Raw genomic sequence first — 25,978 nt, forward strand, 5'->3', positions numbered from 1 at the left:
CCTCAAAATGCCATTTTTAAGAGCACAAATCTGAGAGCACACAAATTTGTTGTTTTTGCATTGGAGACCAATTGATCAAATTTAAGGCGCTGTCCAATTTTCGCTTCATTAGATTGGTGCTCTTGAAAATTCTGCGTGAGGCTCATCCTCATCTTAAGCATTTTTTGGATATGTTTTTTGACTAAGGCGATTCTATTGTGGACAGGAATCTGTGGAGAAACAGTAGTTTTTTCGACGAATTTCTGAATTCTTTTTTCGAAGTTTTCCTGGAGAGAAATTGTGGAGAACTACTTGGACGATGTTTCTGAAATGTGTACTTTTAACTCACTTTTTTGATTTTCTGAGAATTTCTGAAGCAATTTTTGAAATAAATCTTGAAAGAGGTTTTAAAAAAATGCATTCCTCCGAGTAATCTTCGGCGATGCTTGCTAAACAAGTAATGCTTAATTCTTCATTAAATGAAGAGACATTTCACGATGAACTTTGGGATAAACCCTTGAATGGAGCATTGATTGCAGTACTTGTGGTATACCTACACAGCGAAAAACATAACGAATTTGATTACATCCATTTTACAACAATATTATACTCAAAACGTAATCGGATTCGATCGACGAAAATGCCAAGAAACCCATTTCGAGTAGCTGCACAAAACTTGTATCAAGTTTAACTCACTCCCTTTAGCGTGGTGAGATGACCGAGAGGTATCGGACGCAACTCTCACTCGGTCGACTAGGGTTCAAATGCCAGTCACACTTTTACACCTTTTTTGTCAAACCGGTTCTATCGATTGCTAGACCTTGATTTTCAGAAGCATGTTGATTGGTTTTATACGCTTAAATGATGTAATAGTACATTTTTGCTAAGAGACTAATGTGCAGCTGAAATGACGTGATATTACAATTTATTTTTTGTTGTGTAGAGGGATTTTGTAAAAATTGCGTTTGTTTTCGAGAAATTATTCAGGAAATAATATAACGAAATATTTTAAAAGTTCTTCATTGGTATTTCTTTACACAAAACATATAAAACTTAACGTAAAATTATGCACATAAAAGGGAATGCCAGAATGGTCACAAATTTACATTACGCATCGTGTTACACTCCATCAACATCATGTAAATGTATGTGTGTTCAATGTATAGCGGAAATCTACTTTACTGTAATGTAATTTTACACGATATGCAGTGGAAATTTGCGACAAATCTGACATTTCCTGTATGTGCATACATTTACGCTGAGATTTACATGAATGTTTCTTGCTGTGTAGGGATTTCTCCAGAAAATCCTTTGAGGGATCGAATCTGTCATTAATTTCGGATTTTTCAAAAGCAGTTGTTTCACTCAAAACCAAGACAATTTACACGAAGATGTGTTCACTGTATTCTATTCTCTAACCGAAACAGATCGATCAATTTTCAGTTTTGACGTGCTTTTGAAATTTGATTTGTGGACGATGACTACGATGACGGTTTCTTGGACATTTAACAATAATAGTTAAAAAGTTCTTCTTCTTGGAATTCCTCCATTAATTTTAATAGAACCATCGACAAGTAATTGCTTGGGGGTTCTTTAGAGAATTTCAATGAAAGTTCTCTAGAATCTTGTTCAAGGGTTTTTTTTCTCTAGAGTTCTAGAGAAGTTGTTGAAGAAATTCTTCTGAAAAAGATCTTAGAGGATTCTCAAATGGTGTTTCTGGAGAAATCATCAAGACCTTCGTAGATGCTCACTGCAGTCAACTATCTGTAACTCTGAATCATGTATCCCGATATGAAGTTTTAGAATTTTAGTTTGGTTACACTGATTGTGTTCTATAGTGTTATATCTCTCAATTGAACATCAAGCTCTGTACTAGTTGGGACGTGAAGAGAACAAAAATCGATATTTCCGAGTCAACAATCTTAAACTCGGAAACTCATTTGCATAAAGTTAGAAATATAAGTAGCTAAGAAAGCTTACAATAACAATAACGAATGGATACATATCGAGCAGGCCAAGCTTAATAGCCAAGCTTTTCCTGGAAATATTTTGCTTCATCGTTCCAGTTGTGGTCCTTGTTTTTAGAGATATTGGAGCTGCTCCTGTCCAAAACGCCAGGCAGCTTGTACCGTTCTGGAAGATATAGTTAAAACATAGCCACTGAGTATCGTCGTACCGATTGTTGTTTGGAGATGAATTTGTTGCGGAAACATAAACCGACGAGGTCGACGACGTGCTCGCTGTTTATCGCTCATTCCGGAGTTTCAAGGACGAAATGGTGCACGCGTGTGGTTTTCCTTCCGATGGTGAACCACCTGTGATCGCATATCCGTCCGATATAAGATACCATTCCTCATATTGCTTAAGGAAGAAAAATGGAAACTGAAGTCCAACTACACATGGGACAGTTTTACTATCTCACACATCGGACAGAAAACTAGGATGGTAATAAGTGGAATGCTGATCGTTTCATTATCAAAAGGTAAAAATATTTCGTCTCCCGGGGCGTTGGTGGCAATAATGTCACCAGGCAACTCCACTCCGCCAACGCTCCGAGAGAAAACATAAATATGTACGATGCTCGACATTTATCGTTCCGACGTTTTCCCATTGAATGGGTCCTGATGATGGCAAGACTGAGATGGGATCAAACGGAATAATCGGTGGAATCGGTGGCAGTGACATTTGTGAATTTGTGGAGTGTCTCTTAAGAATGGGACTGTGATTGCCGTATTAAGTATGACTCTTTCTTTTTATTGAATATTAATTTCATATCATTTATGTGGGGAATCCTCAAGATAATCTTCCAAGAGTTCCACCACATGTGCTTCCAGGAGCTTTCACAGAAGTTTTTCAACGTTTTTTTTTCTGACAATTCGCAGTGAATGTTAAAAATATTTCCTCACCAATCACTCCAGGGATTTCTTCAGGAATGAAACTAGAATTTCAACAAAATGATTCTCGCAACATATTTATAAGAATTTTATTGAGAATTTTTACAAAAAAATACCTTTTCATTTAACAACCGAGCAATGTTGCCATCTAGAGCCAAAAAACGGAATCATTCAGATTCCCTTCAAAAAGTTGAAGGTCGGTTTCCCAGAATTTGAAACAGCTGGAAAGCTGCCAAAGTTAAACATTTCCTCCCCCCAAATCTCCCATTCTGCGATGATAAAAACCGATGACGGCGAGTTAGCCTAATTATTCCGCCCAACGCAGCAGGAGTATTTACAGAATTTGCCGAAATAAAGTGAAAAAAAAAATCGATTCCGCCTCGGTTACAATGGACTCGCACGGCCATGACCAGACGGGTTTGGGATAATATGCGCTGTGATTGGGCCTGTCAACCAATAAATATCAATTTCAGCCGGTTTTAGCCGTTTGTCGGTGATCTGTGGGAAAACCTGAATGACTGAACTTTTTTTTTTTCAAACAGAGCTAGTATCTAATTAGAATGTCTATTGTATTTTACTCTTTTACAGTGGGATTCCGTTTATGGAATGCTCTATTTTTGGCACCTTCCGATATTCACAACAAAATCGATCAATTTTTGGTAACCTTTTTCAATACGAATAAAATTTATATTTTATTTCAAACTCCCACAAAATGACCGATCCTTATATATGTGTTGCTACTGGATTTTCAATATCTTTTCTCAATCAATCACACTGATTGATTGACAGTTTCTCCAGAATTGTACTCACCAAAATTTGATATGTGGTTTCGTTTTGCCATGTCATTAACAAACGGGTGTTCGGCGCAACAATTCAATCCCAAAATGTGCTCCGCGAGCTAAAGCATCTGGAAACCCTTGGCTTTGGTAGTCTCGTTCGGAATGCAAAGGTTTTCCATAGATTCTATATCATTTTTCGTTGTAAATTTTCTTAGGTTCCTGATATGTCAAAGTCTTTTAGTGTTCATGCAATGGCAGACCACGAAAGTTTTAAAATTGAAGGAGAGAATATAGAAAAGGTTGGAAATTTTTTCTCTGGAAAAATAGAATCTAAATCTAAAAAAACTTGAATTCAAATAGTTTATTCACGTTTTTGGATAAAATTAATGTTAACCTAATCTAGAAAATATACAATTCAAAACTGATTCAACAGCTCGAACGTCTCGCGAATGTCCGAATACAGCTGGAACTGTGCTTCGTCCATCTGGCCGTTGGCCACGACGCTATTGGCACTATCTTGCATCGGCCCGAATTCATCTGCCCCGTTTTCGAAGCTTATCAACGGTAAATCCTCACCGCGAATGACGGCTGGCACATAATTCTCCACATCACTCTTGACGGGGTCCTGGTTGTCCATCGTGTTTGGTTTGTCCTGGTAATCGAAAGTCTCCAGCGTATTTATCGGTTCCGGTTTTTCGACCAGCAGGACTGGTAAAGACTCGGATTCCATTTCCGGTGATGATGAGAGGACAATTTCGGATACGGTTTCTTCCTTCGTTTCCTCGGTTGGGGCTTCCGGAGCTTCAAGACATGTCGTTTCCATTGTATCTGAAAAGTTTGAGTAACATAAAGTGTTTAATATCTACAGCTACCAAAGAAACATTAAATTTCGGGAGCTAGTACTTTATTTTTTAGAGGAAAATAACCATAACCGTTTAACAAATTTTGAAAACCAGTTTTTTGCTTAAAATTTAAGCAATGAAAGAAAATTTACTATTCCATTTAATTTAATTTTTCGTTTTTGATGATTGCTGATGATTGAATGATGGATTTTTGATAATTAAAAAGTAAAGTGAAAGTCTTTTTAAATTTGAAAGTTCCATGTTTTTATCACTTTTAGGAGGTAGAAAACCTTTAAAAATCTTACATCCATGTCAACATATGAGTCGGAAGACGATTCTTTTAATTCGTGCTTATTGCGAATCAGTTCTGCCTAGCCCAATGTCACCTCCTCAAAGGGGTGAGCATGAACCAGCTTTTCTTAGGTACATTTGAGTTACTCGATGAAAAACAAATAAATTTCAAATATTTGTGTGACCGTCTCTTCATACTGCAAAGAACATTTCAAGCCAAAAATCGAAAGTTGTTTACAAAACAATCAGGAATTACGTATTTTTGGCCTATTCTCAGCCCTAACGATGGTTTCAATATTTTTTTAAAAAATACGAACTACGTAGGTACGAACAAGTATTTCACTAAAGAGCTCAAGGATTTGTTATCACAAAATTACTCGAAATAATCTAAAAAAATCTCTCATATCTCGGAAAACTTTCACATGTTTCTGATAAAATCAGCAAGGCTGTCTACAGTTTTTTTTTTTAATTTTATGCTTATTATGTTTTAAGACTTTTGAATACTCTCAATACTTTCAAAAGTAATCTTTAGAATATAAGAAACGATATTTATAGCAGAATCCTGAAATGGACTCGTACATGAATCTAAATGGGTTCTTCAGAAAAAAATTGAGATTGATTTCCACAAAACTCTACACAGCATTTTCACATGGTCCTTCCAGGATTCTGGGCAAGGTTTTAATGGAATCCGGAGCCTTGGGAAAATCTTGAGAGGGGTTCTTACACAACACGAAGTACGATTGTCAAAGAATTCCGTAACTGTCAAGTGAGATCACACATGATAGAACTTTTGTTCAATATGCCAGAATCCAGTATTTTATTATTTCTCTAAATTATTGTTTTGCACTGACTGACAATCGTTTGAATTTAATAAAATTTTAGTTTCGGTTGGTTTTAGTAGTGCAAAGAAGTTATGGACGATTCTACAAGATTGTTTCTGTGGCAAATGTATAATCTTAACACTCAAGCCAAGCTCTTTCAGGACACAAATATTCTACTTTAAAAAAAACATTAAAAAACAATCCTGATGAAATTTTTAGACATGGCCATTTTGGGTATTTCATAAATTCAATCCTATCTGTTTTAAGTCTTCCAATATGCCCCGGGGGAACCCGTGAGAGGGGACAATTGCATTTTCGGACCAAAATGGGTCGTGTGACAGCTTTTTCTGCATGATTTTCCAAGTAAAGGCCAATGTATTTGAAAAGAATCATTGGCCACATTGGCCGTTTCCGGAATTAATAGAGTGCCCTCAGGGAACCTGTGACAGGGGGCACTTTCGCTTTCACTCAAAAACAGGTCATTAACAGCTTTTCTTCATATTTTTTCACGAAAATTCTCCCTTGGGCTACATAAGCCATTTCTGGAACCACTTCAAGGAACAGCTTTGAGGGAACAATTGCATTTTCTCACCAAAACAAGTCATACAACAGCTTTATCTCCACGATTTTTCACAAGAAGACTTTCAATGTATATAAAAAGGATCATTTTCCACATTCGTCGTTTCTGGAATCATAAGGGTGCCATATAAAAAGGGTGATATATAATGTGCATATTTTATATGATGGAATAAATAGTATATTATGCTAGTGTAAAATTTTCATTGAGAAGTGACCTATAATACTATACGATATAATTTATGATAACAAAGTAGATTTGACAGCTGCTACGCATCGGTTCGATTTAGTTTGTACATTTATACGAGACGAAACAAAATGTACGAATGAACTATCCTTTTAGCGAGGAAACGAGTCAATAATACGATTGCATCCGCCATGTTGTGCGGATGTGATGGAGCTTGTATAATCAAACGACTTCTGGTTGTCTGTGATTGCATCATATCTTATCAAAATATTGTAAGATAAAAACAATATCTGGCAAGTTTATTGATTGATCTACAAATCAATTTCAAAATATGATCTGGCAGATGAAATGGAATAACAAAACTTAAGTCGCTAACCAGCATCGATCCGTTGATCTTCAGATCTATACACATAGATTCTAACCATTCGGCTATGCTTCACAACTAAAAGACGAAAGAAATGAGAGCATCATGTTCTTTGCTTTTGGAGTCTATTTGTGGGTCTTAAAGGTGTCGAGCTTCCGAGATATGAGATCAAAGTTTGTTCAATTCGAGATTGTTCATACAAAATCAAATTTCTAATTCCCGGATTTTAGAACCAGGTGAGATCATGGTTCTGTGATTTCATATTGTTTCAACATTGTTAATAGCATATTTTGATACATATTTTCCTTTTCAAATTATGGATTATGAAGCAATATCCTCAAATTAATAAAGTTTTTTTCAACGTTCATGCAGTTTGATAACATATTTTATTCTTTTGACGGATTTCACGCCAACTCGACAAAGGGATTGGCAGCACCCCTTCAGAATTCAATGAAACATTCTGGGTGTGAAGACTATGTGAAACTAAGATACTTTACATACTTTGTTTTTTTCAAAATCGATCTAGATTATCATTTGGAAAGGGTCAAAGTTTTTTTTACTTTTTATAAACCAGTACAACTCGAAAACGGTAAGACCTAAACAAAAGTGTTGTATGGGGGACTGTCGTGAAAAAATTGAAAAAATAAAAAAAAAACATTTTCTACACTGAAAAATCAATGATTCAAAATTATAAAATCGATTTAAAAAAACGGCCATTTCAGATTTTGATCGTTCTTAGGCAAAAAGTTTCGCAATTAAGTTTACTAAAAGTCGTCCATACATTGCAAATTGGGCATATTTTAGGGAAAAAAGTTTTTCTAACAACGAATTTTTCAAGTCCAAAACTGAAATATTCCAGACGAGGCTTCGTCAAGAATCAGTACCACCAATAACCCCAAAATCTGCGTACGATGAATCTGACCAAAACTTCAAAAGATCTACCAGAAATATCTTTTGGCTCAGATTTTTGCCAACCTCTACGAATCTACTGAGAATTCATAGCAAAGTCAGGCAAAGATCTTTTTTAGAATCAACTGATCCTCAATTATCGGCTCGATTCCCGTTAGAATTCCAACAAAGATCTAATTAAAAATTTGCCATGAATCTGAAAGGAAATCTAACCAGCATCTTACCAAGAACCTTGCCAGAAATTCCCAAGTCTCCTTCTATAAATGATTAAAGGATCACATTTACATGATAGAGCCACATTAATTGACTCGTCTGAATTGATTCAAATCATAAGAAAACCAATTAAATTTCTTTATAATTTCAATTCTCATACACCTAATTTGGCCAGGGTACTTCTAAGTTGGCCACTCTCATAAGAAAACAATGTGATTGGTCAATTTAGGAACCGAAGCTAAATCGTTGGCCGAAACTGGTTCAGGTGGCCTATATTGACCAACGCGATTTTCAAGCATAAAAATGGGTATAGCTCAGTTCCGATATTTTACTTACATAATATGGATTGACATATTTGTAGTATAAATAGGGCTTCCCATATATTTTTTATTGACTTTTTCTCTCAGGCTGGTCAAAGCCGATGATTTTACTCTAATAGAACAGAAATGATTTGGAAAACTGTTTGAAGGGTTGATGGTCCCTACCATGACATTTTATTTTGAACACGGTTCCATGAGTCGATATCGAGCCATTGAATGTCAATTCATGGAGGTTTCTCCGTAATATAGTCAATATGAAAAATTAAAAAAAAACCTTCATAGAGTTACTTATTTAGTCCCCACATCATATTTATAACACAGTAGAGAAAAAATGCGTTACTTTCAGAAGACCATTCAAAGCACAAAAAAAAAATCATCAAAGTTGACAACAATTCAATTGAAAAGAATTTATTTTCCATGTACTATTTCCATAATATGTTATTCTGAGGTTACCGATCGAAACAATTCAAGGAAAACGTTTACAAATTGCTGAAAATCGGTAAATATGCGTGCATGATTCAAAACTTATAAAAATTTTCATTAAAATGACCTATATGGAAAATTTATACTTTTGAATGTGGTCAAAACTCATGATTTAGTTTTCTATCATTCATACATACACAGAAAAAAACATTTAAATTTCAATGTAGTATAAATTGAACTCTACTGTAAATATAAATCAAATTCGTGTATTGTAACAGCATCATGTGGACTTAAATGAATTTTAACTCAATTTTCAACCATAATTACAGGTCGGACTCGATTATCCGGAGACTCGATTATCCGGGGACTCGATTATCCGGGATTCGATTATCCGGAATTTTAGACTCGATTATCCGGAATTTGTATGTTGATGTTCTTGTTTTTCAATTTTTATGCATAAATCTGAGAAAATTTGGTATTGCAATATACAATATGAATGGTTTTGCAGCTTTGAACGTATTTAAGAAAAGGAGGGTTTGAAAAAGTGGTTTTTTGTGAATGCTGATAAAAATTTGTTTTTTTCTTGTAAAGACCTCTACTGTTCCTAGAAATAATTTCTGGCTACGCAAGCGCATCGTATAGATAAAACAACGAAAAAAGATAATATTTATGTTCTTTTATCGAAGATTTCAATTGTTTTCTTAGTGATTCGATTATCCGGAGGATTCGATTATCCGGAGTGAAAAAAAAATCGATCCTCCGGATAATCGAGTCCGACCTGTACTTGAATGTTACATAATCGTGTAAATTTAAATTTTATTTGATTGAAAAATACAGGGTCGGTCGTTTAAATTTAGGTTTATTTTGATGCTCCAAATATGTGCATGACAATAAACTTAAATTTACAACATATTTTTAGCGTTTTTACTGATTCTATTACATTAGCCACAGAACCGACACTTCCAATCGACGTATTGGCTTGTTGATACACGGAATAGTTGAAAATAGCGTGCAAATTACTTTAAAACTGATGAAATCACACTAAAATTGCTAAAACTTTTCTTACTTGCACCAATAGTTGCGGTAAAGTGTTCCTATAGTGGAGGATCTCATAAGAAAACAACGGATACCGCAACTATAGGAACACAAATTAAAAATATACCGTGGTCTGTAGGGATTTGAATTCTAAACTTGTAACCAACTCAGTTATTGGGTCACCAAGTGGCTCGGTAGCGGTAAAGCGCTCGTCTAGCATACAAGATTCTTGGGTTCAGATCCCAACCGAGCACGTGGATGTTTTTTTCATAATTTCACCCATAATTTTTCCATCTTTACCACGTGTAATGAGTTAATTAATTTAATAATTGGATTACCGAACAGCTCAATATAAGTATCAATTTAAAAATATATCGCAACTAAAGGAACAGTGTGCCAATAGTGGAGGTATTATTTTTCACTGACATGCCGTGGATTACTGCGATGAAATCATTTTTCTCATTAAGTCAATGGTCGTTGCTTCCCGTTACAACATTAACATGTACATTAATTGCGCTTCTTGAATTTAGGCGGTTAAATGAAGTTCAATCCTGCTTAGTACCTCCACTATTGGTACATCTACCCTAGTTCCTTTCTTAATATAAACAGAATTTAAACACGCTCTCACCAGTTTCGATAGACTCACACTCATATCTCAATCAATACAATCTGCACTGTAAATCTCACGCTTGAGATTTTGATTGAAAATCACTCAATCAACTCAAACCGTAAAATGATTCAGTCGCAAAACCCGTCAAAAATTCGTGAAACCCGAATGTTGTTGTTTACGTTAAAAAGGATTACTATAATTTTACCAGACTAACAACAAAATATTGCCATGTGTGAGTGAACTGTGGAAATACGAGACAATGAGTTAAAAAGGTGAGCCAACTCAACCATGATTTTTTGACTTCTGAGTTGCGTGACTGACAACTCACGCATGAAAAATCTCAAAAGTGAGTTATGAGAAATTGAGTTTTACACAACACTGGCTCTTACTTGACTTTTTTGGTGGGATAGTAAAAGCGTGGTATTTCAGCAAATTTGAAATAAATCACTGGAGTGACCTAGTGTCAGAGATTGATGAAATATTATTGGTGTTTGAAAACATAACTACACTTTTAGTAGAATCGTAAAGAATGCCAACGGATAATTTGTTATTAAAAAATTTCTTTTTTTTTATGCGAAAAATAATGTTTATCTTTGAAGAACAGCTTTACAAAAGAGTTTTTTTAACTATTTAGTTCTTCAACCAGAATCATTTGATAAGCTCTTATATTTTCATAACATCTTAAAAAAGTAGATTACAATTTATTTAATAAATAAAAAATATTACGAAATCAAAATTAAATGAATTCCAATTCTAAGTTTTTGATTCGAAACCACTGAATTCATAAATATGTATAATATAATGGTAGTTCACGGAAAAAGTTGCAGAATTATAATTTTTTCACCACGAGTTGTAAATATATCTTACGAGGCTTGCCGAGTAGGATAATTACGACAAGTGGTGTAAAAATCGAGTTCTTCAACGAGTTACGTACAACATTTTTTGCAATTTCATAGAAGACCACTTGAGGGTATCAGAAATTATATCGTAATGCATTCACCATTATTTTACAATTTCTGAGAAAAATTGTTGTGTAATGGTTCATTACGCAACCCAAAACAGTTGCGTAACGAGAAAGCGTTGTGTAATGAATCATTACAGCACTGGTTTCAGTTGCGTAATGACTATTCCCGCACTGCATACTTCAGTGCAGGAAAGCAGGCCGTTTCATGACAGATTGGCGTGATGAAAAACAGCCTATTACGATGAGAAATTGCAAATAGAATACCACTATTCTTCTGTGATAGGTTGATTGTAGAAAATATGAAATCTGCGAATGGCTCAGGCATTCAACATTTTTCACATATTTTTCCGAAGTCATAATAAACATTCCATAGATGCGTGTTACGGTTTTAGGTTTAAGCCAAAAATAAAGTCATTTTGACTTCAAGGCTACGAAAAAAATATACAAAATTACAAAATCTAATCCTTTCAAAGGCGGGGTTGGGTAGTAAAGAGCTAAAAGAAAAATCGTCTTACCAGGAGAGTCCTCATACACCGGAAGGTAATCCCCGAAGAACCGCTTCAAATCTTTCAAATTGGCCCGTCCGTAGTTCCCAGCGATGAGACGTTGCTTCGTGTACGCCGGAACGCTGGCCACCGGTTCGTCGCAGTACGTATCCGGCACCTCAATGATCGGAACCATCCCATCGCAGTCATCCGATTTGGCCAAACTCCCGTACGCCTCTCGAACCGACTTATCCAACGACTTGATTTCCATCAGCAAATTGAACTTTTCCTGGGCAAAGCTGCTGGACGACAACCGAGACGGAGCAGTTCCGTTTCCGTTGGTATCCGCTTCGCACTGTTTCAAGCTACGCGGAATCTTGGTGCGATGAACGGAACAATTTCCCTTTTCAGCGTTGATCACCTCCCGCTGCCTCTGACTGCGCAGCAGCTGCTCAAAGTAGGCGCGATTCTCCCGCGTGAACGACGTATGCTTGTACTGTAGGATGATCTTATCCTCGCCAAAGCCTCCTTCAAGCTCGAATCCATGGTAATCCATCAGCCAGAAGAACGTGGACAACTTCCCGAAGCTGAAAATCGACCCAGACGAGGCCAGATAGTGTTCCAGCGCTTCGCGATCCACCACGACCACGGTTTCCGTGACGTCCCAGTAGAGGAAACGGTTGCCACTCGCGTTCACCAGAATCCATATCTTCAACGGAAACCGGAGACGTTTGTACTTTTCGCACGATTTGGTCACGGTTCGCAGATTGTATTCCATTGCCGGAAAATTTTTCGGATCACGCACGCTTACACTACCACTCCAAGGAAAGACCACGCTCAAAATGGCAGCACGCGTGGTCTGGCGTGGGAAGCGCGCTCGCGGGTTCGCGTTTCCATGGAAATACGGCCGCGGTTTGGCGTTTCCTAGGAAACGCGGATTGCGGTTTCGCGCGCGCACTCGCGGACGACGCCTACTATGCGCTGTAAGCGTGGCGTGGTTTTGAATTTTAATTTTGTCCCGGGATAAATTTTTAGGCATGTGGATTTTGTTAAACTGATGATAATAAATGTTAGTCTGTAAACAAATAGCTAGCGTTTTGATCAAATTCGGTTGAAATCTTCATTTAAGGAATTAATTATGCTCAAATCTAAGTTTCGTGTTTAAATTCAGCTCTGGACGTGCATGCACCTCCCTCTCCTCCCCCCTTAGACCATTTCTTTCCCATGACCTTAACCGACTATTTCTTTACGAAAAAGTGGTTTTTATAAGAAGTGCTTTAACCTCAGTAAGGGCTTAGGGCCTTTTTCGACCCAGGTAAAAATTTAAATCAATGTTACTTTGGATTGACGTAACCTAGCAATTTTAAATTTTCGGACAATATTTTTTGTGTGGAAAATTTTGTTTTTGCAGAAACAAAAGTTTTGAACGATCCCTAGGAAGGCCTCCACAAATAAAGTTACAAATAACTAAGGGACACGAAAATTCAAATAACTCGTAAATATCAGTGGGTTGGCCATTTTCAATTCTGTCATTTTTCCTGTTTTTTTATAGCTAATTGTTCAGAACTGGATGGACAAGTTAGGGACTGTCCATTAATTGTGTAAGACAATTTCGACTGACTGTTTATAACACGTCGGTCACTAAAGTAAGATTTTTTATATGAAGATTAAAAAAACACGGACACGACACCGTTTTCAGCCATTTTAGCTGCACAGACTGTATTAACACTAGACAACGGACAAGCATGATCCAGTGGCACAGCCGCGAAACGTTTCTGACGAAAAGCTTCAAGGGCTGAAGCGGGAATCGAATCCCCACCCCATGACACGATGCGCTCACTGTCTGACGACACTAACCGCTCGGCCACGTAGCACACAAAAAAAAACATATTTTGTATAACGCGTAAGAAATTTCAAACCCCCGCTCCCTCGCTGTGAGAAAATGAAGGAAGTGAGAATTATAAAAGTTAGGAATAAATTAGACTAACATTTGAAGTTAGTCAGACTATCATTTGAAAACACTCAATGTAAAAAAAAAACTGTCGGAGATAATCGAGGTATAAGTTTATATGGCAACTTAAGACGGGGTTGACTATCGCTTCTGCTTCTCAAGCAGGAGGTCGTAGGTTCAACCCAGGCCCCGTCCCTTCTTCAATTTTATAACATTCTTCCCAATAGTTATCTCTCCTATCTCATCATCCTTGATAATGCCATCAAACATCATCAGTTCTATCCATCGCTAGAATTGAATAAATCGACTTACCCACCCGCTTATCACAGGTAGCTGTAGGAAGTGCAGGAGATTCTCCGGTTTTCTAGTAACAACATGTCCTCCGCGAAGTATATCGCGAATTGTCCTAGACAGACATTGTCAACCATCGCTGGCAACACTGTTCAAAGCAAACTTAGTAAAGCTTAATACTGAAAATGACAAGTTAGCAAACTTCAATTTTAATCAAAGTTGGAGTGAGTGTTATCTAATGATTCGTCTCATTTTGTTAGTAGCTGGGAACACTTAAAAAGAAGAATTCTCTCGAACGACCAGGATCACATTCCCTTCGATGTTTTGCATTGATCAAACTCTAATGAATCAGACCCCCAACATTGCTTTCCACTTAGGCAGCAAACTATTCGTCAGTGATACAAAATGATTAATTGGGGCCTTCATTAGCCGAGTGTTTAGAAGTCCGCGGCTATGAGGCAAAGTCATGCTGAAGGTAGCTGGGTTCGATTCCCGGTCGGTCTAGGATCTTTTCGTAATGGAAATTTTCTTGACTTCGCTGGTCATAGAGTATCATCGTACCTACCACACAATATACGAATGCAAAAATGGCTACTCTGGCAAAGAAAGCTTTCAGTAAAGAACTGTGGAAGTGCTCATTGAATACTAAACTGAGAAGTAGGCTCTGTCCCAGTGAGGACGTAATGCCAAGAAAAAGAAGAAGATCAAAATGATTGAGATACACATTCCTGCTAGATGATTGCTTTTTCCTTGTTAATCTGTCTCTCCGATACCTCGTGCTGAATTGTTGTTCAATCTAGTCGAACTATGACACCAACATTGACGACGACGATGACCGAAAACCGGCGGCCAGCGGAAAAGATGGCATTAGTCACACAACTGTGGCCCGACAGTAACAACAACGGTACAAACCACCCAGCAATGCTTTCTAGTTGAGTTGCGGGATAGTTACCTATACGGCAGTAAGGCGAGAAGTTGAACCAATTTGATAGCGTGCCAAATATTTTTTTTCTTTTTCGCCGACCAGTCTTTTCTTTCCACAGTGTCGTCTGCGGTGGTCGATCTAATCTCCTACTACCTAGATGTTTTGTGTCGTCTTCTCTGATCACATCGCAGTCCATCCCTCCTCAATTTGCCCGAGGAGAACTTGAACAATCAATCTGGCTTCAGAGGGTTCTCAATTATTTGGTTTAGCGTTTCACTTGGTAAATGTATTTCATGATGAAAAGAGGATTCATGATAAAACTTTGATAAAAATCATACACTTATATCTTATTCTTGTTCTTGGCATTACGTTCCTACTTGAACAGAGTCTGTTACTTAGCTTAATCTTCACTTCCTTCTTCTTTTTCTTCTTTCTGGCATTACGTCCTCTCTGGGATAGAGCCTGTTTCTCAGCTTAGTGCTCAATGAGCACTTTCACAGTTATTAACTGAGAGCTTTCTTTGCCAAAGTTGCCATTTTCGCATTCGTACATCGTGTAACAGGTACGATGATACTCTATGAAGTCAATGAAATTTCCATTACGAAAAGATCATAGACCGACCGGGATTCGAACTTAGACACCTTCTGCATGGCTTTGCTTTGTAGCCGCGGACTCTAACTACTCGGCTAAGGAAGGCCCCTTCACTGCCAAAGTTATCAATTGAGACCTTTCTTTGGTGAAGTTACTATTTTTGTGTTCGTGCATAATACGGCAGGTACGATTATGTTTTATGTCCGAGAAAGCCAAGGAAACTACCATTACAAAATGATTTTGAATCGATCGGAACCATATCCAGAAACCTTCTGCATGACTATAAAAACAATGATATGTTTGTACCATGTTTTTTACAAATTCAAAAAACATGATCTATTTTATTTATTTATTTATTTATTTATTTTTACTAAAATTTTGAAAGAGGGAAAACCCCTTTGAGTGATTTTCATTGAAAATCTTTCTCAAAGAGGCACAAAACCTCTTTATCTTTTCGGTAAACATTATAAATCAAACTTAAAACTAAAGGCTCACACGGTAGTAAACCATAACAGAGCCATAATCTTGAAAAATAACAATCAGCATTAAATTAGGAGTGTCATCGAAAGCCAGTGAAGGAGAGAATCAAAATGGAATCCAACGTGACATCAGTGAGGGAGAGAACATGATCTATTTTAAGCCTTTGTCGATTTTGATCATTGATCATCTAGAGAGTGAAATATTTTTTTGGGAGACCACGCTTAAATATCTCAGGCCTTCAAATTTTACTTATTTAAAAACTTCAAAAACATTTGAGAAGGTTAGAAGCAAAGGGGTGTAAGTGACAAAAATCTTCTTTTGAAAAAAACGAGTTTGAAGTTTTTTCAGCAATTTTTCATTCCATAAAAATTATATGAGAACCACGAATTGTGTTATTTTTTGTGTTGGACCTAAAAATACCGTTAGAAAGCTTGACAACAGTAGAGTTTCCTATTACACTTAACTCAAAACCGTCCAAAAATGTCACTTACAACCATTTGTGCTTGGGCCCCTTATTTTCATTGATTTTTTTATTTTCTTTAATCGATTTGCATGGTTTTATTTAGAGAAGGTTCGTTTGGATTTAAGTTGAAGTTAAAGGGGCTAATCGCCATTCAAACTTCTTTTTCAACCCTTCCGAGTCTCTAAATCTCACATTTCTGTTGTTCAGATAATCACTTGTTATTTTATGCCTTACAATTTAAGGACTCATGAAAGATCATCTAGCGTAGGAGTATTAACGATCAGTTAGGATATAAACATATAATCCACAGTAAATGTCACTCATGCCTGCCGCATTTTGTTACAAAAAGATTGGATTTATTCCTGTGAGGTAAGGTAAGGTATCACAGATATGATAAACATTTGACCACTTCGTTCGTTTTAGATTCTGTGTAATAGAACCTCCCAGACAAGTAGTATAGAAGTACAACTAAATCACCTTTTGAAACCACAAAACGATTTTGTTTACTTGCTTACCATGTTTGAAATATTAGACACAGGGAAACATACCTGGAACATATTTGAAGAAAGTCATTTAACGAATCTAGAATAAATATTATTTTTGTATTTTTGGATACAGTTTTGCCAAATGTATTTATTTTCAATTTTAAAATTTTAAATCAATTTGTCAAGTTTTTTTGTTTTCAAAAATATCGAGTCCATCGTGTTTATCAGGCATTTTCCAGTCGGAAACATTTATCCCTTCGAGGTGTTTTCAGCTAACTCTAATAAATTTTGAAGTAAGAAAGCAATTTTTCGAAACTATATCTTGACGGATCGTGTATGTTTCGATGCAAAGGCATTCCAGATTGTTTGAAAATGCAGTCAGGTTATTTCTACAAAGGACGTAAAAAATGTTGTCCGTCAAATTCAAGAATATACAATTTTTTTATATTTAGTGATTGCTGCATTCATTACGTTATAAAGTGTATGTATCCAATAGTAGTGTTCTTACTGAGAAGATTTTTCAAGCAATGTTGCTGCTACTTCCATAAACGGTGAACTTTCGTTCAAGTGTGAGCCCGAGTTCAGTCGGAGGAAGTGACTTTGGCTTATGGACAAGAAGTACAATTTAGTGTCGTTGACGGGACAATGCACCAAGGCTACCAGACGCAAAATATGCTGTAGTTGCTGACCACCGAAAAGCTACCGTTGATTGTCGAAACGCAACATGCAAGCATTGGCGGCAACAGCGGAATGCAGGAGTATAAACATAAAAACATAACAAACGCGGGTACACTACATCTGGTGAGATCGTTTTAAATACTCAATATTATAGTTTTTGGTAAAATTGCACACATCATGAATTCATGGGATACAGTTCCTGTATAGTGGGTTCCTATTTAGCAGGTACGGGGCAAAATAAATTTTATTCTCGTTTCAGAGAGCGAGCAAAGGCGCTTAAACTAAGGCTCTACATCCAGGACATGAGGAAGAAATGCTTATGTCCCACCCCAGGAGAACAACAATGGAGTGTGCATTAACTTTCTTAGCAACGCCACTCCCAACGATCTAAATCAAACCTCTAAACCCTGAATTGAAACGGTTGGTACGGTTGTCCTCGTTTCTTCTTTCTTAAATTGAAAATTTTTTGTCCATTAGTTTATTCATGCGTGAATAACCTGATCGTCATGATTTTTTCAATTGCCTGCAACCCGAAGTCTGCACAGTGGGCCTGGCCATTTTAATATTTGTATCATGTCGCCGATATTCTGCAAATATTAATACTGACAAGAAAATATCTTAATTAATTAAGGTATTTCTAGGATGCTTTTAAATATTGGCTGTGCAAGCGCTTAGATTAGATTAGATTAGATATGCATTGCTTTGCGTGGTAACGGAGTATTTCGTAGATTGCATACTGAAAACTGTCATGTTTTTTACTTTACCACTCTTTCTAAATTCACTTATGCAATACTAATGCAATAAAATCCGACTTAAAATATTTTTTTGGCGGACACTTTTGTCTGGTGCATTTTTTTCGAGTACAGGCCTTACTTTGGATGAAATAGCTCTCCAATCGGAAGTGAAAGCTAAAAAGACACCTAGGTACTTAAAAAGAGGCCAGCGACTCTCCGACACCTTCATAGATGTCAAGGAGTTGGATGATAGGAAAGGGTATGGTATAGGATTCACTACAAGCGAGTGATACGATCGGATTTAAATTGTTTGGAGCGACGTTGCTAAGAAATTTAATGTCACTCCATGCGCGTGTCATCCAGGGATGGGGCACAGGTAGCGCCACCTTGTGTCCTAGCTAAAGAGCTTTGGTTTGAGCGCCATTGTTCGCTCTCAAAACGAGAAAACAAATTGACAAATACTCTCTGAAATAGCCCTAATTTCATTGAAAATAAGTACTTTGATTGGGACAAACTCATCAAATCGGATGAAAAGTTTCTGTTTGTTACGCGTTTGGTCATCTCCAAAAGCAGCACGCTGATGTTGTGTATGAAAAATGATATTTTCCCAGATGTTTTCCCACTTGTATTGTACTAACTACAACTACGCGACCATCAAAGGAGTTGTAAATGTACAGTTTTCTCAATTTTCAATCACTTCGGACGGAAAGAGTAAAACTGGACAATTGTTTCGGGATTAAAATAATTACTCCTACACCTAGCACAACGATCATAAACGAAGCGGTTTCCGCAACTCAAAACGTATTATTTTCATCAGAAAAAAGCACCAAATGGCACTATCACATGACAACTATATAACTGCTGTAGTTACCCATCAGAATCAAATTTTTCACAAACGAAAGAAAAACTATCTGGGTTGCATAGCACCGACCGAAACCACAAGCGGAATCCTTTAAAATTTTGTATTACCTCTCAAATCCCCAAAGTCTGACTTTTCCTTAAAAATGAACTTAAAAAATCATAACTTTGTCTGTCATGGACCGATTTTGGATCTTTTGATCTCAAACAAAACGCAAACTCTTTAAGATTTATTATGTTCCGGAAGAAAAAGGAACGGATTGCTGCTCATCGAAAATATCGCACTACTCGATCTTCGTTAGCCCTTGTTGCAAAGAAAGTCGAACGCAACAGCAAGTTTTGGAACTTTGCGAATTCTAAACGGGAGGATAATGGTTTGCCCTCAGTCATGCGTAGGAACCCCTTATGAAAATTCGCTACAAGAAATCGGGTTGAAATACATGAATTTGCCTTATGAAATCAGAATTTGAAAACAAAAAACGCTTACGCGGCAACCTTTAATCGAACCAAGAACCTTGCGATTGATAGGCCCGAGCGCACACCACGCGCCTATCGACGCCTTGAAGTGGAGTGATGCTAAAACGATACATAAAGCGTTCGTATTGCAATAATCGTTCCACCTTTCATAAGACAAAATGTATGAAATTCGATAGTCCAGTTCGCTGCGTGTGGATGACCGCATGGCAAACACATTTGACGAAAAATGCTTTTTGTTTGCTGAGTTCTTCGAATCAGTTTTTGAAATCTCAAGCAATGATTTGAGTATTGAGCGTGCTCTAACGCACACTGAAAGACGTTATAGACGCTAACACTTTCCACATTACTGTGGAAGATCTCAGCTTGGTCCTGATTCTTGCCTGCATCCTTAAGAAATGTTTCATGAGTCTAATCTGCACATCTACAACATGTCTTTGCAGCAATGTCGATTTCCAACACTCCGGAAGATATCCGGAAGTGTTTCCGGTGCACAAAAAGAACGCCACATATAATGTTCGAAACCTTCGAGGAATTACTTCTATATGGGCATGCTCAAAACCATACCATGCCAATGTGACATGAAACTCGAGATCAAAATTGGCTAATCTGTTTTCCTTTTTCATCAATGATGTCGTCTTAGTTTTCGGTGAAGGCTTCTGCCTACTTTATGCCGCCGATATGAAGATTTACAAGTGTGGACTCATACGTAACCTGGGCGTTATTATTGACACCGATTTCACCTTCACCAGTCTCATTACGAGGAGATTGTAAAAAAAGCTCGTCGTCAACTAGGATTTATGTCCAAAATTACAAATGAATTCCGTGACCCATACACTCTCAAATCATTCTATGTAGGTCTGATCCGTTCTACGTACGTTCTATACTAATCCTCCATTGTTTAGGATCCCTACCATGCAATAAAAATTGACCGAATTGAAGCTGTGCAGCGCAAATTCATAAGATTCAAAACCAGCTCGAAGATTTATTATCATTCATAAGATTCGCCTTACGGTTGTTCCCTTGGAAGCTAGATGCCAATTAGGGTTTTGGTACCGGGAGTACCGGTACCGAAAGTACCGGTATTACCGACCAATTTTTGGTACCAAAATACCGGTACTGGAAAGCATTGAGCACCGGTATTTTCGGTACTGATGAAAAATCTTATAATCTTTTGAATCAATATTTTTTTCACAATAAATGGTTGACGACGAACTTCTCAGGTCGATCAAGGCACGTATTATATGAAGGCTTATTCTAATAATCATCTTTTCAGCGCTTAGGATGTTTTTTTTTCATACATAGAAACGTTGGAAGCATGCTCATTGTTAATATCTTGTTTAAGTTAAAAACATGTTTTGAAACATTTGAAAAACACTAAGGGTGAAGTTATTGAACGGAAATTATTCAGCAGATCCTATGGTTACCAACAGGATTATCGAATGATTGATTATCTAATACAAATGATGAAGCTACTGATGATGAATATCAAGTTTTCTGACAACTAGTCACAAATATTTCAGGATATTGAAAAATTTGAAGATGCTTCAGTGATGGCACAAGGGTTGATAAAAATTGTTCGAAATAATACGTATATTACGAGTCTATTCAAAGCGAAATATTTGTTGATACTTCACGATGCATGGACAAAAATTCTATCAACATCCAGATGGACCCAGAAAGACCTTTTTCCGTGTCTGATTTTTTTTTTGCAAAAGTTCGCACACATAAGACAGTTAAAGATTAAACTTTGAACATACTTCGTATTTTAAAATCCTAGCTTATGGAAAGCAAAGTAATATCACGAAAATAGTTAATGAATAATTCATTTTAAACGATTCTCGGCACAATATATATAAAATTCACAATACATCTGAGACTTTTTCGCATTTCCTATAAAATGGTCAACTGTAGATGATTAAAGAATATCTTTGATTGAATGTGATTCATCACGTCAGATTAAACTTGAATTTTAATACATATGTTTAAGTATTACTTAAGTTATAAAGTTAGAACGGTTTACTCATTATTATTTTAAAACAATATTTTGCTAGTATTATTATTCATACAAATGAAGTGTAAGCATCAGCAAACTTGTGTTTATTGACGAATTTGGAAAACAATGCAATCTTTTTATCCAATCACAAATGAAGAACTTGTATTTATTGACGAATTTGGAAAAAATGCAATCTTTTTATTCAATCAAACAATCGTTATATTTATTGAAAATAATATGCCAGTGTTAAGATTCGGATTCCACTTCTTCAATTCACTTTAATCAATAAAAATGCTCAGCCTCTTCATGGTTTTTATTCTGGACACAACCACACTTTTGCTTCATATTCCGGTCACTTTGATTCGAATTCCGAACAGCTCTTGAAAAACACAATTAGAATAGTCGAATCATTAATAAAACGCTCTAATCTGTTAGAAAGACGTCAAAACTAGTTGAACATTGTAATTTTTCATGGATTGCTATGTGAAATGTTTATAAAAATCATCTTTCAAATTGGGAGTTTTTACGGCACATTTTGAAACATTTCGAGTGAAATCTTTCCCATACAAAGTAGAGTGTTCGGAATTCGAAGCTGTCTGGGACGTTTATACTCTAACTATAGATTCATTAAGATAATATTGCCAGATGAATATATTACCAAATAAATAAAACATAAATGAAATTGGCCACGTGGTTCCGGAGTTATTCCGTTCCGAAAGTTATGATTCACGTAGATTTTGATGACATTGTTTCTGATTGATTCTGGACATTTCGGATCACCTGACACCGGTTCCTGAATGTACTCAAAGCGGACATTTTTTTAAACTCAACGAATAGTGCTCTGCGACGGCTCAACATTCATGATATTTAAAACACATCAGGATAACTCGGAATCGGTTCCGATAGGGCCTCAGAGGGACACTTTTGTAATTCTATTCACTCATATCGTGCGACGGCTCAAAATTCATGATTTTTTTTATCTTCCTAAGCATCATAGCTATAATGCCATGGATCATTATGCGGTTCAAGGCACATCCGGATACCCCGGATTAGTTCCGATAGGGTCTCAGAGGGACACTTGTAATCCTTTCCACTCATATCGTGCGACGGCTCAAAATTCATGCTTTTTTATGCTTAATATCATAGCTACCTATTATACCATGAAACTATATGAGACTCTGGCCACATCTGGATACCCTGGAATTGGTTCCGAAAGGGCAACAGAGGGACACTTTTGTAATCCTATTCACTCATATCGTGCGATTTTTTTTTATTCTGAATATCATACAGGGTGACCAGCGCACCGGGAAATCGGGAAAACCGGGAAAAAGCCGGGAATTTCAAATCACCGGGAGAAAACCGGGAAATATACGGGAATTTTAATTACCACCGGGAAAATTGTGCATACCAGATAATATCCAACACAATCCCTATAAAATTGATTAGTGGGTTTTTAATATAGCTTCAACATTCGAATCTCAACCTTGTCAATTAAGTTAGGGTCTTTATACAAATGTTGCCAATTAACAACCCAATTGATGAAAAATTCACAGTTTTTTGTAAGTCTTCAGTGGAACTTTGAATTCTGGCTCCGGCTAACATACAATCAGAATATGTAAAAAGCAGGATACCCCTAAACAAGCCAATTAGATAAATATTTTATAAAAAGGACGACTTTCTTTAATCCAGTAATTAACTACATAAAATGTTAAAACCTTTCAATGTTGAAGAATCTTGTGAATAATGATTTTTTCATAACATTCCTTGAAGAATTTCATGTTACAAAATACAATATTTGGATGCCATCAATTACATTTATCTAAGCAAGCTTGATATTCGCAAAGCACTCGACAATTGCATTTTTGATTTTCTTTTAATTTAAGCTAAAAATTCCTCCACATAATACTTCTATTTTTATTGCTTAAGGTATATTTTTAAGACATATAAGGATGCCTATGATAACATTACTTCAATCATTTTTCGAAATCAACTTATGGGAAAGCTTACCTAACTTTTCAAAAAACATTTTTGTTGCGAGCTTGCTATTTTCTTCTGATGTTAAAGGCTTGCTATTGTCTTCTGTTCGAGAAATGTATGACAATTGATAAACTTGTTTTACAAATCAAACTATGATACATTCTTGGGATTCGTAGCCGTGCGGTTAGTGTTACCAAGCATTTAAGGGCATCGAGTCAAGGAGTGTGGGTTCGATTCCCGCTTCAGGTCGTAAAACTTTTCGTGAGGAATGTTTTCCGACTGTGCCACTGGGCGTTGCATGCTAGTCCGTTGTCTAGTGTGATGCTTCTTCGTCCTTCGTGTGGGAAAATCGTTCCCTAGAAGCACTAACGTGTGGGTCTTCGAAAAAAAAAATACAATCTTCGTTTTTACAATAAAAAGTTTCAAAACAAATTTCACGATTACTTGAAACATTAAAATATCGTTGCATTGATCAGACTGGTATTTAGCAGAAACATAATGGGCCTACAAAATTATAATGCAGGGCAAAAAAATTGATTTCCATCTAACTTTAATAGAAATGCTTTGCTGTATGACTAAAAAATCGTATTTGAAGTCGTTTGAAATGGTAAAAAATAGATTATAATTGAACCGGGAATATTTTTGAAATATCGGGAAAAAACCGGAAGAAAACCGGGAATTTGATAATGACTTTTCACTGGCCACCCTGATCATAGCTATAATGCCATGGGCCGATATGAGGTTCTTATCACATCCGGATACCCCGGAATCGGTTCCGATAGAGTCTCAGAGAGACACTTTTATAATCGTATTCATTCATCGTGTGTCGGCTAAAAATTAATGATTTTTATTTAGCTTTCAGACTAGAAAGTCATGAATTTTGAGCCGTCGCACGATATGAGTGAATAGGATTACAAAACTTAGCCAATTAGTTACTCATGCTGATTTTGATTCTGATCATGTCCCTGTTACATTTCAAATATCGCATGAAGCGATTCTCAATCCTATCAGCTCCACTTTCAATTATTTTCGAGCCGACTGGAATATATATGAAACGTATGTTGACTCTAATCTTGATGTTAACATTTCTTTAGAAACTAAACTTGATATTGACAATGCTCTTGAAACTTTAACAAATTCCATTGTTGAAGCCAGGAGCATTGCAATTCCAAAATGTGAATCCGTGATTAGAGACGATGATCTCAAACTCTTGATCCGTCTTAAAACGTAAGGAGAAGGCAATTTCAACGCACTCGTGATCCTGCTATGAAAATTATATGGCAGGATTTGCAGAAAGAAATCAAGAAACGTTTTGCAGATTTAAGAAACAAAAATTTTGAAAATATCTAAAATCTTGAAAAAACCTCAGAAGCCAATACCGGCATTGAAAGAGGAAAACAAATTATTACTAACTAATTGCGAAAAAGCTCAAAAACTTGCTATGCAGTTTGAAAGCGAGCACAATTTTAATTTAGTCCAATTGAAAATCAAGTTACTCAGGACTTCGAAAATATTCTCAATCAAGAGAACGTTTTCGAAAATGCCTGGGAGACTGATTTGGAAGAAGTGAGAACTATTATTAAAAAATTCAAAAATATGAAAGCTCCTGGCGATGATGGAATTTTCTACATCCTCATCAAGAAACTTCCAGAAAGTAGCTTATCATTTTTAGTTGATATATTTAGCAAATGTTTCCAATTAGCATATTTTCCTGACAAATGGAAAAATGCTAAGGTTGTTCCAATTTTAAAACCAGACAAAAATCCTGCAGAAGCTTCTAGCTATCGTCCAATCAGTTTGCTTTCCTCCATCAGTAAACTTTTTGAAAAGGTTATTTTGAACAGAATGATGGCCCACATCAACGAATTTTTTGCCAATGAACAGTTCGGATTCCGCCATGGACATTCGACCACTCATCAACTTTTACGTGTAACAAATTTGATCCGTTCCAACAAATCTGAAGGCTACTCTACTGGTCTTGCTCTTCTAGACATAGAAAAAGCATTCGATAGTGTTTGGCATGAAGGTTTGATTGTTAAATTGAAAAACTTTAATTTTCCAGCATACATTGTTAGAATAATTCAAAGTTATCAAATCGTACACTTCAGGTTAATTATCAGAACTCCAGATCTGGAAGACTTCCTGTAAGAGCTGGTGTTCCCCAAGGCAGCATTTTGGGACCAATATTATACAATATTTTCACATCTGACTTACCTGAGTTACCTCAGGGATGTCAAAAATCTTTGTTTGCGGATGACACAGGCCTCTCCGCCAAAAGACGAAGCCTGCGTGTCATCTGTAGTCGATTGCAAACAAGTTTGTTCATACTTGCAAAAATGGAAGATTTCTCCTAATGCTTCCAAAACTCAACTAATAATATTCC

The 25,978-nt window shown here is 36.5% G+C and overlaps 2 protein-coding genes across 10 annotated transcripts in view; one reads left to right on the forward strand and one right to left on the reverse strand.

The window, feature by feature from the left end:
- Positions 1-25,978, forward strand: part of LOC5571277 (myocyte-specific enhancer factor 2) — a 296,538-nt gene that overhangs the window by 109,415 nt on the left and 161,145 nt on the right. The gene's annotated exons all lie outside the window — the stretch shown is intronic.
- Positions 4,037-12,516, reverse strand: LOC110675377. Its single transcript, XM_021840201.1, has 2 exons — positions 11,723-12,516; positions 4,037-4,480 (listed from the first exon to the last, which is right to left on the reverse strand). The coding sequence occupies exons 1-2, from the start codon at positions 12,468-12,470 to the stop codon at positions 4,068-4,070; spliced, it is 1,161 nt and encodes a 386-aa protein (XP_021695893.1). The 5' UTR covers positions 12,471-12,516; the 3' UTR covers positions 4,037-4,067.

Source organism: Aedes aegypti, chromosome 2 (genome assembly GCF_002204515.2).
Source record: "Aedes aegypti strain LVP_AGWG chromosome 2, AaegL5.0 Primary Assembly, whole genome shotgun sequence".
Classification (NCBI taxonomy): domain Eukaryota; kingdom Metazoa; phylum Arthropoda; class Insecta; order Diptera; family Culicidae; genus Aedes; species Aedes aegypti.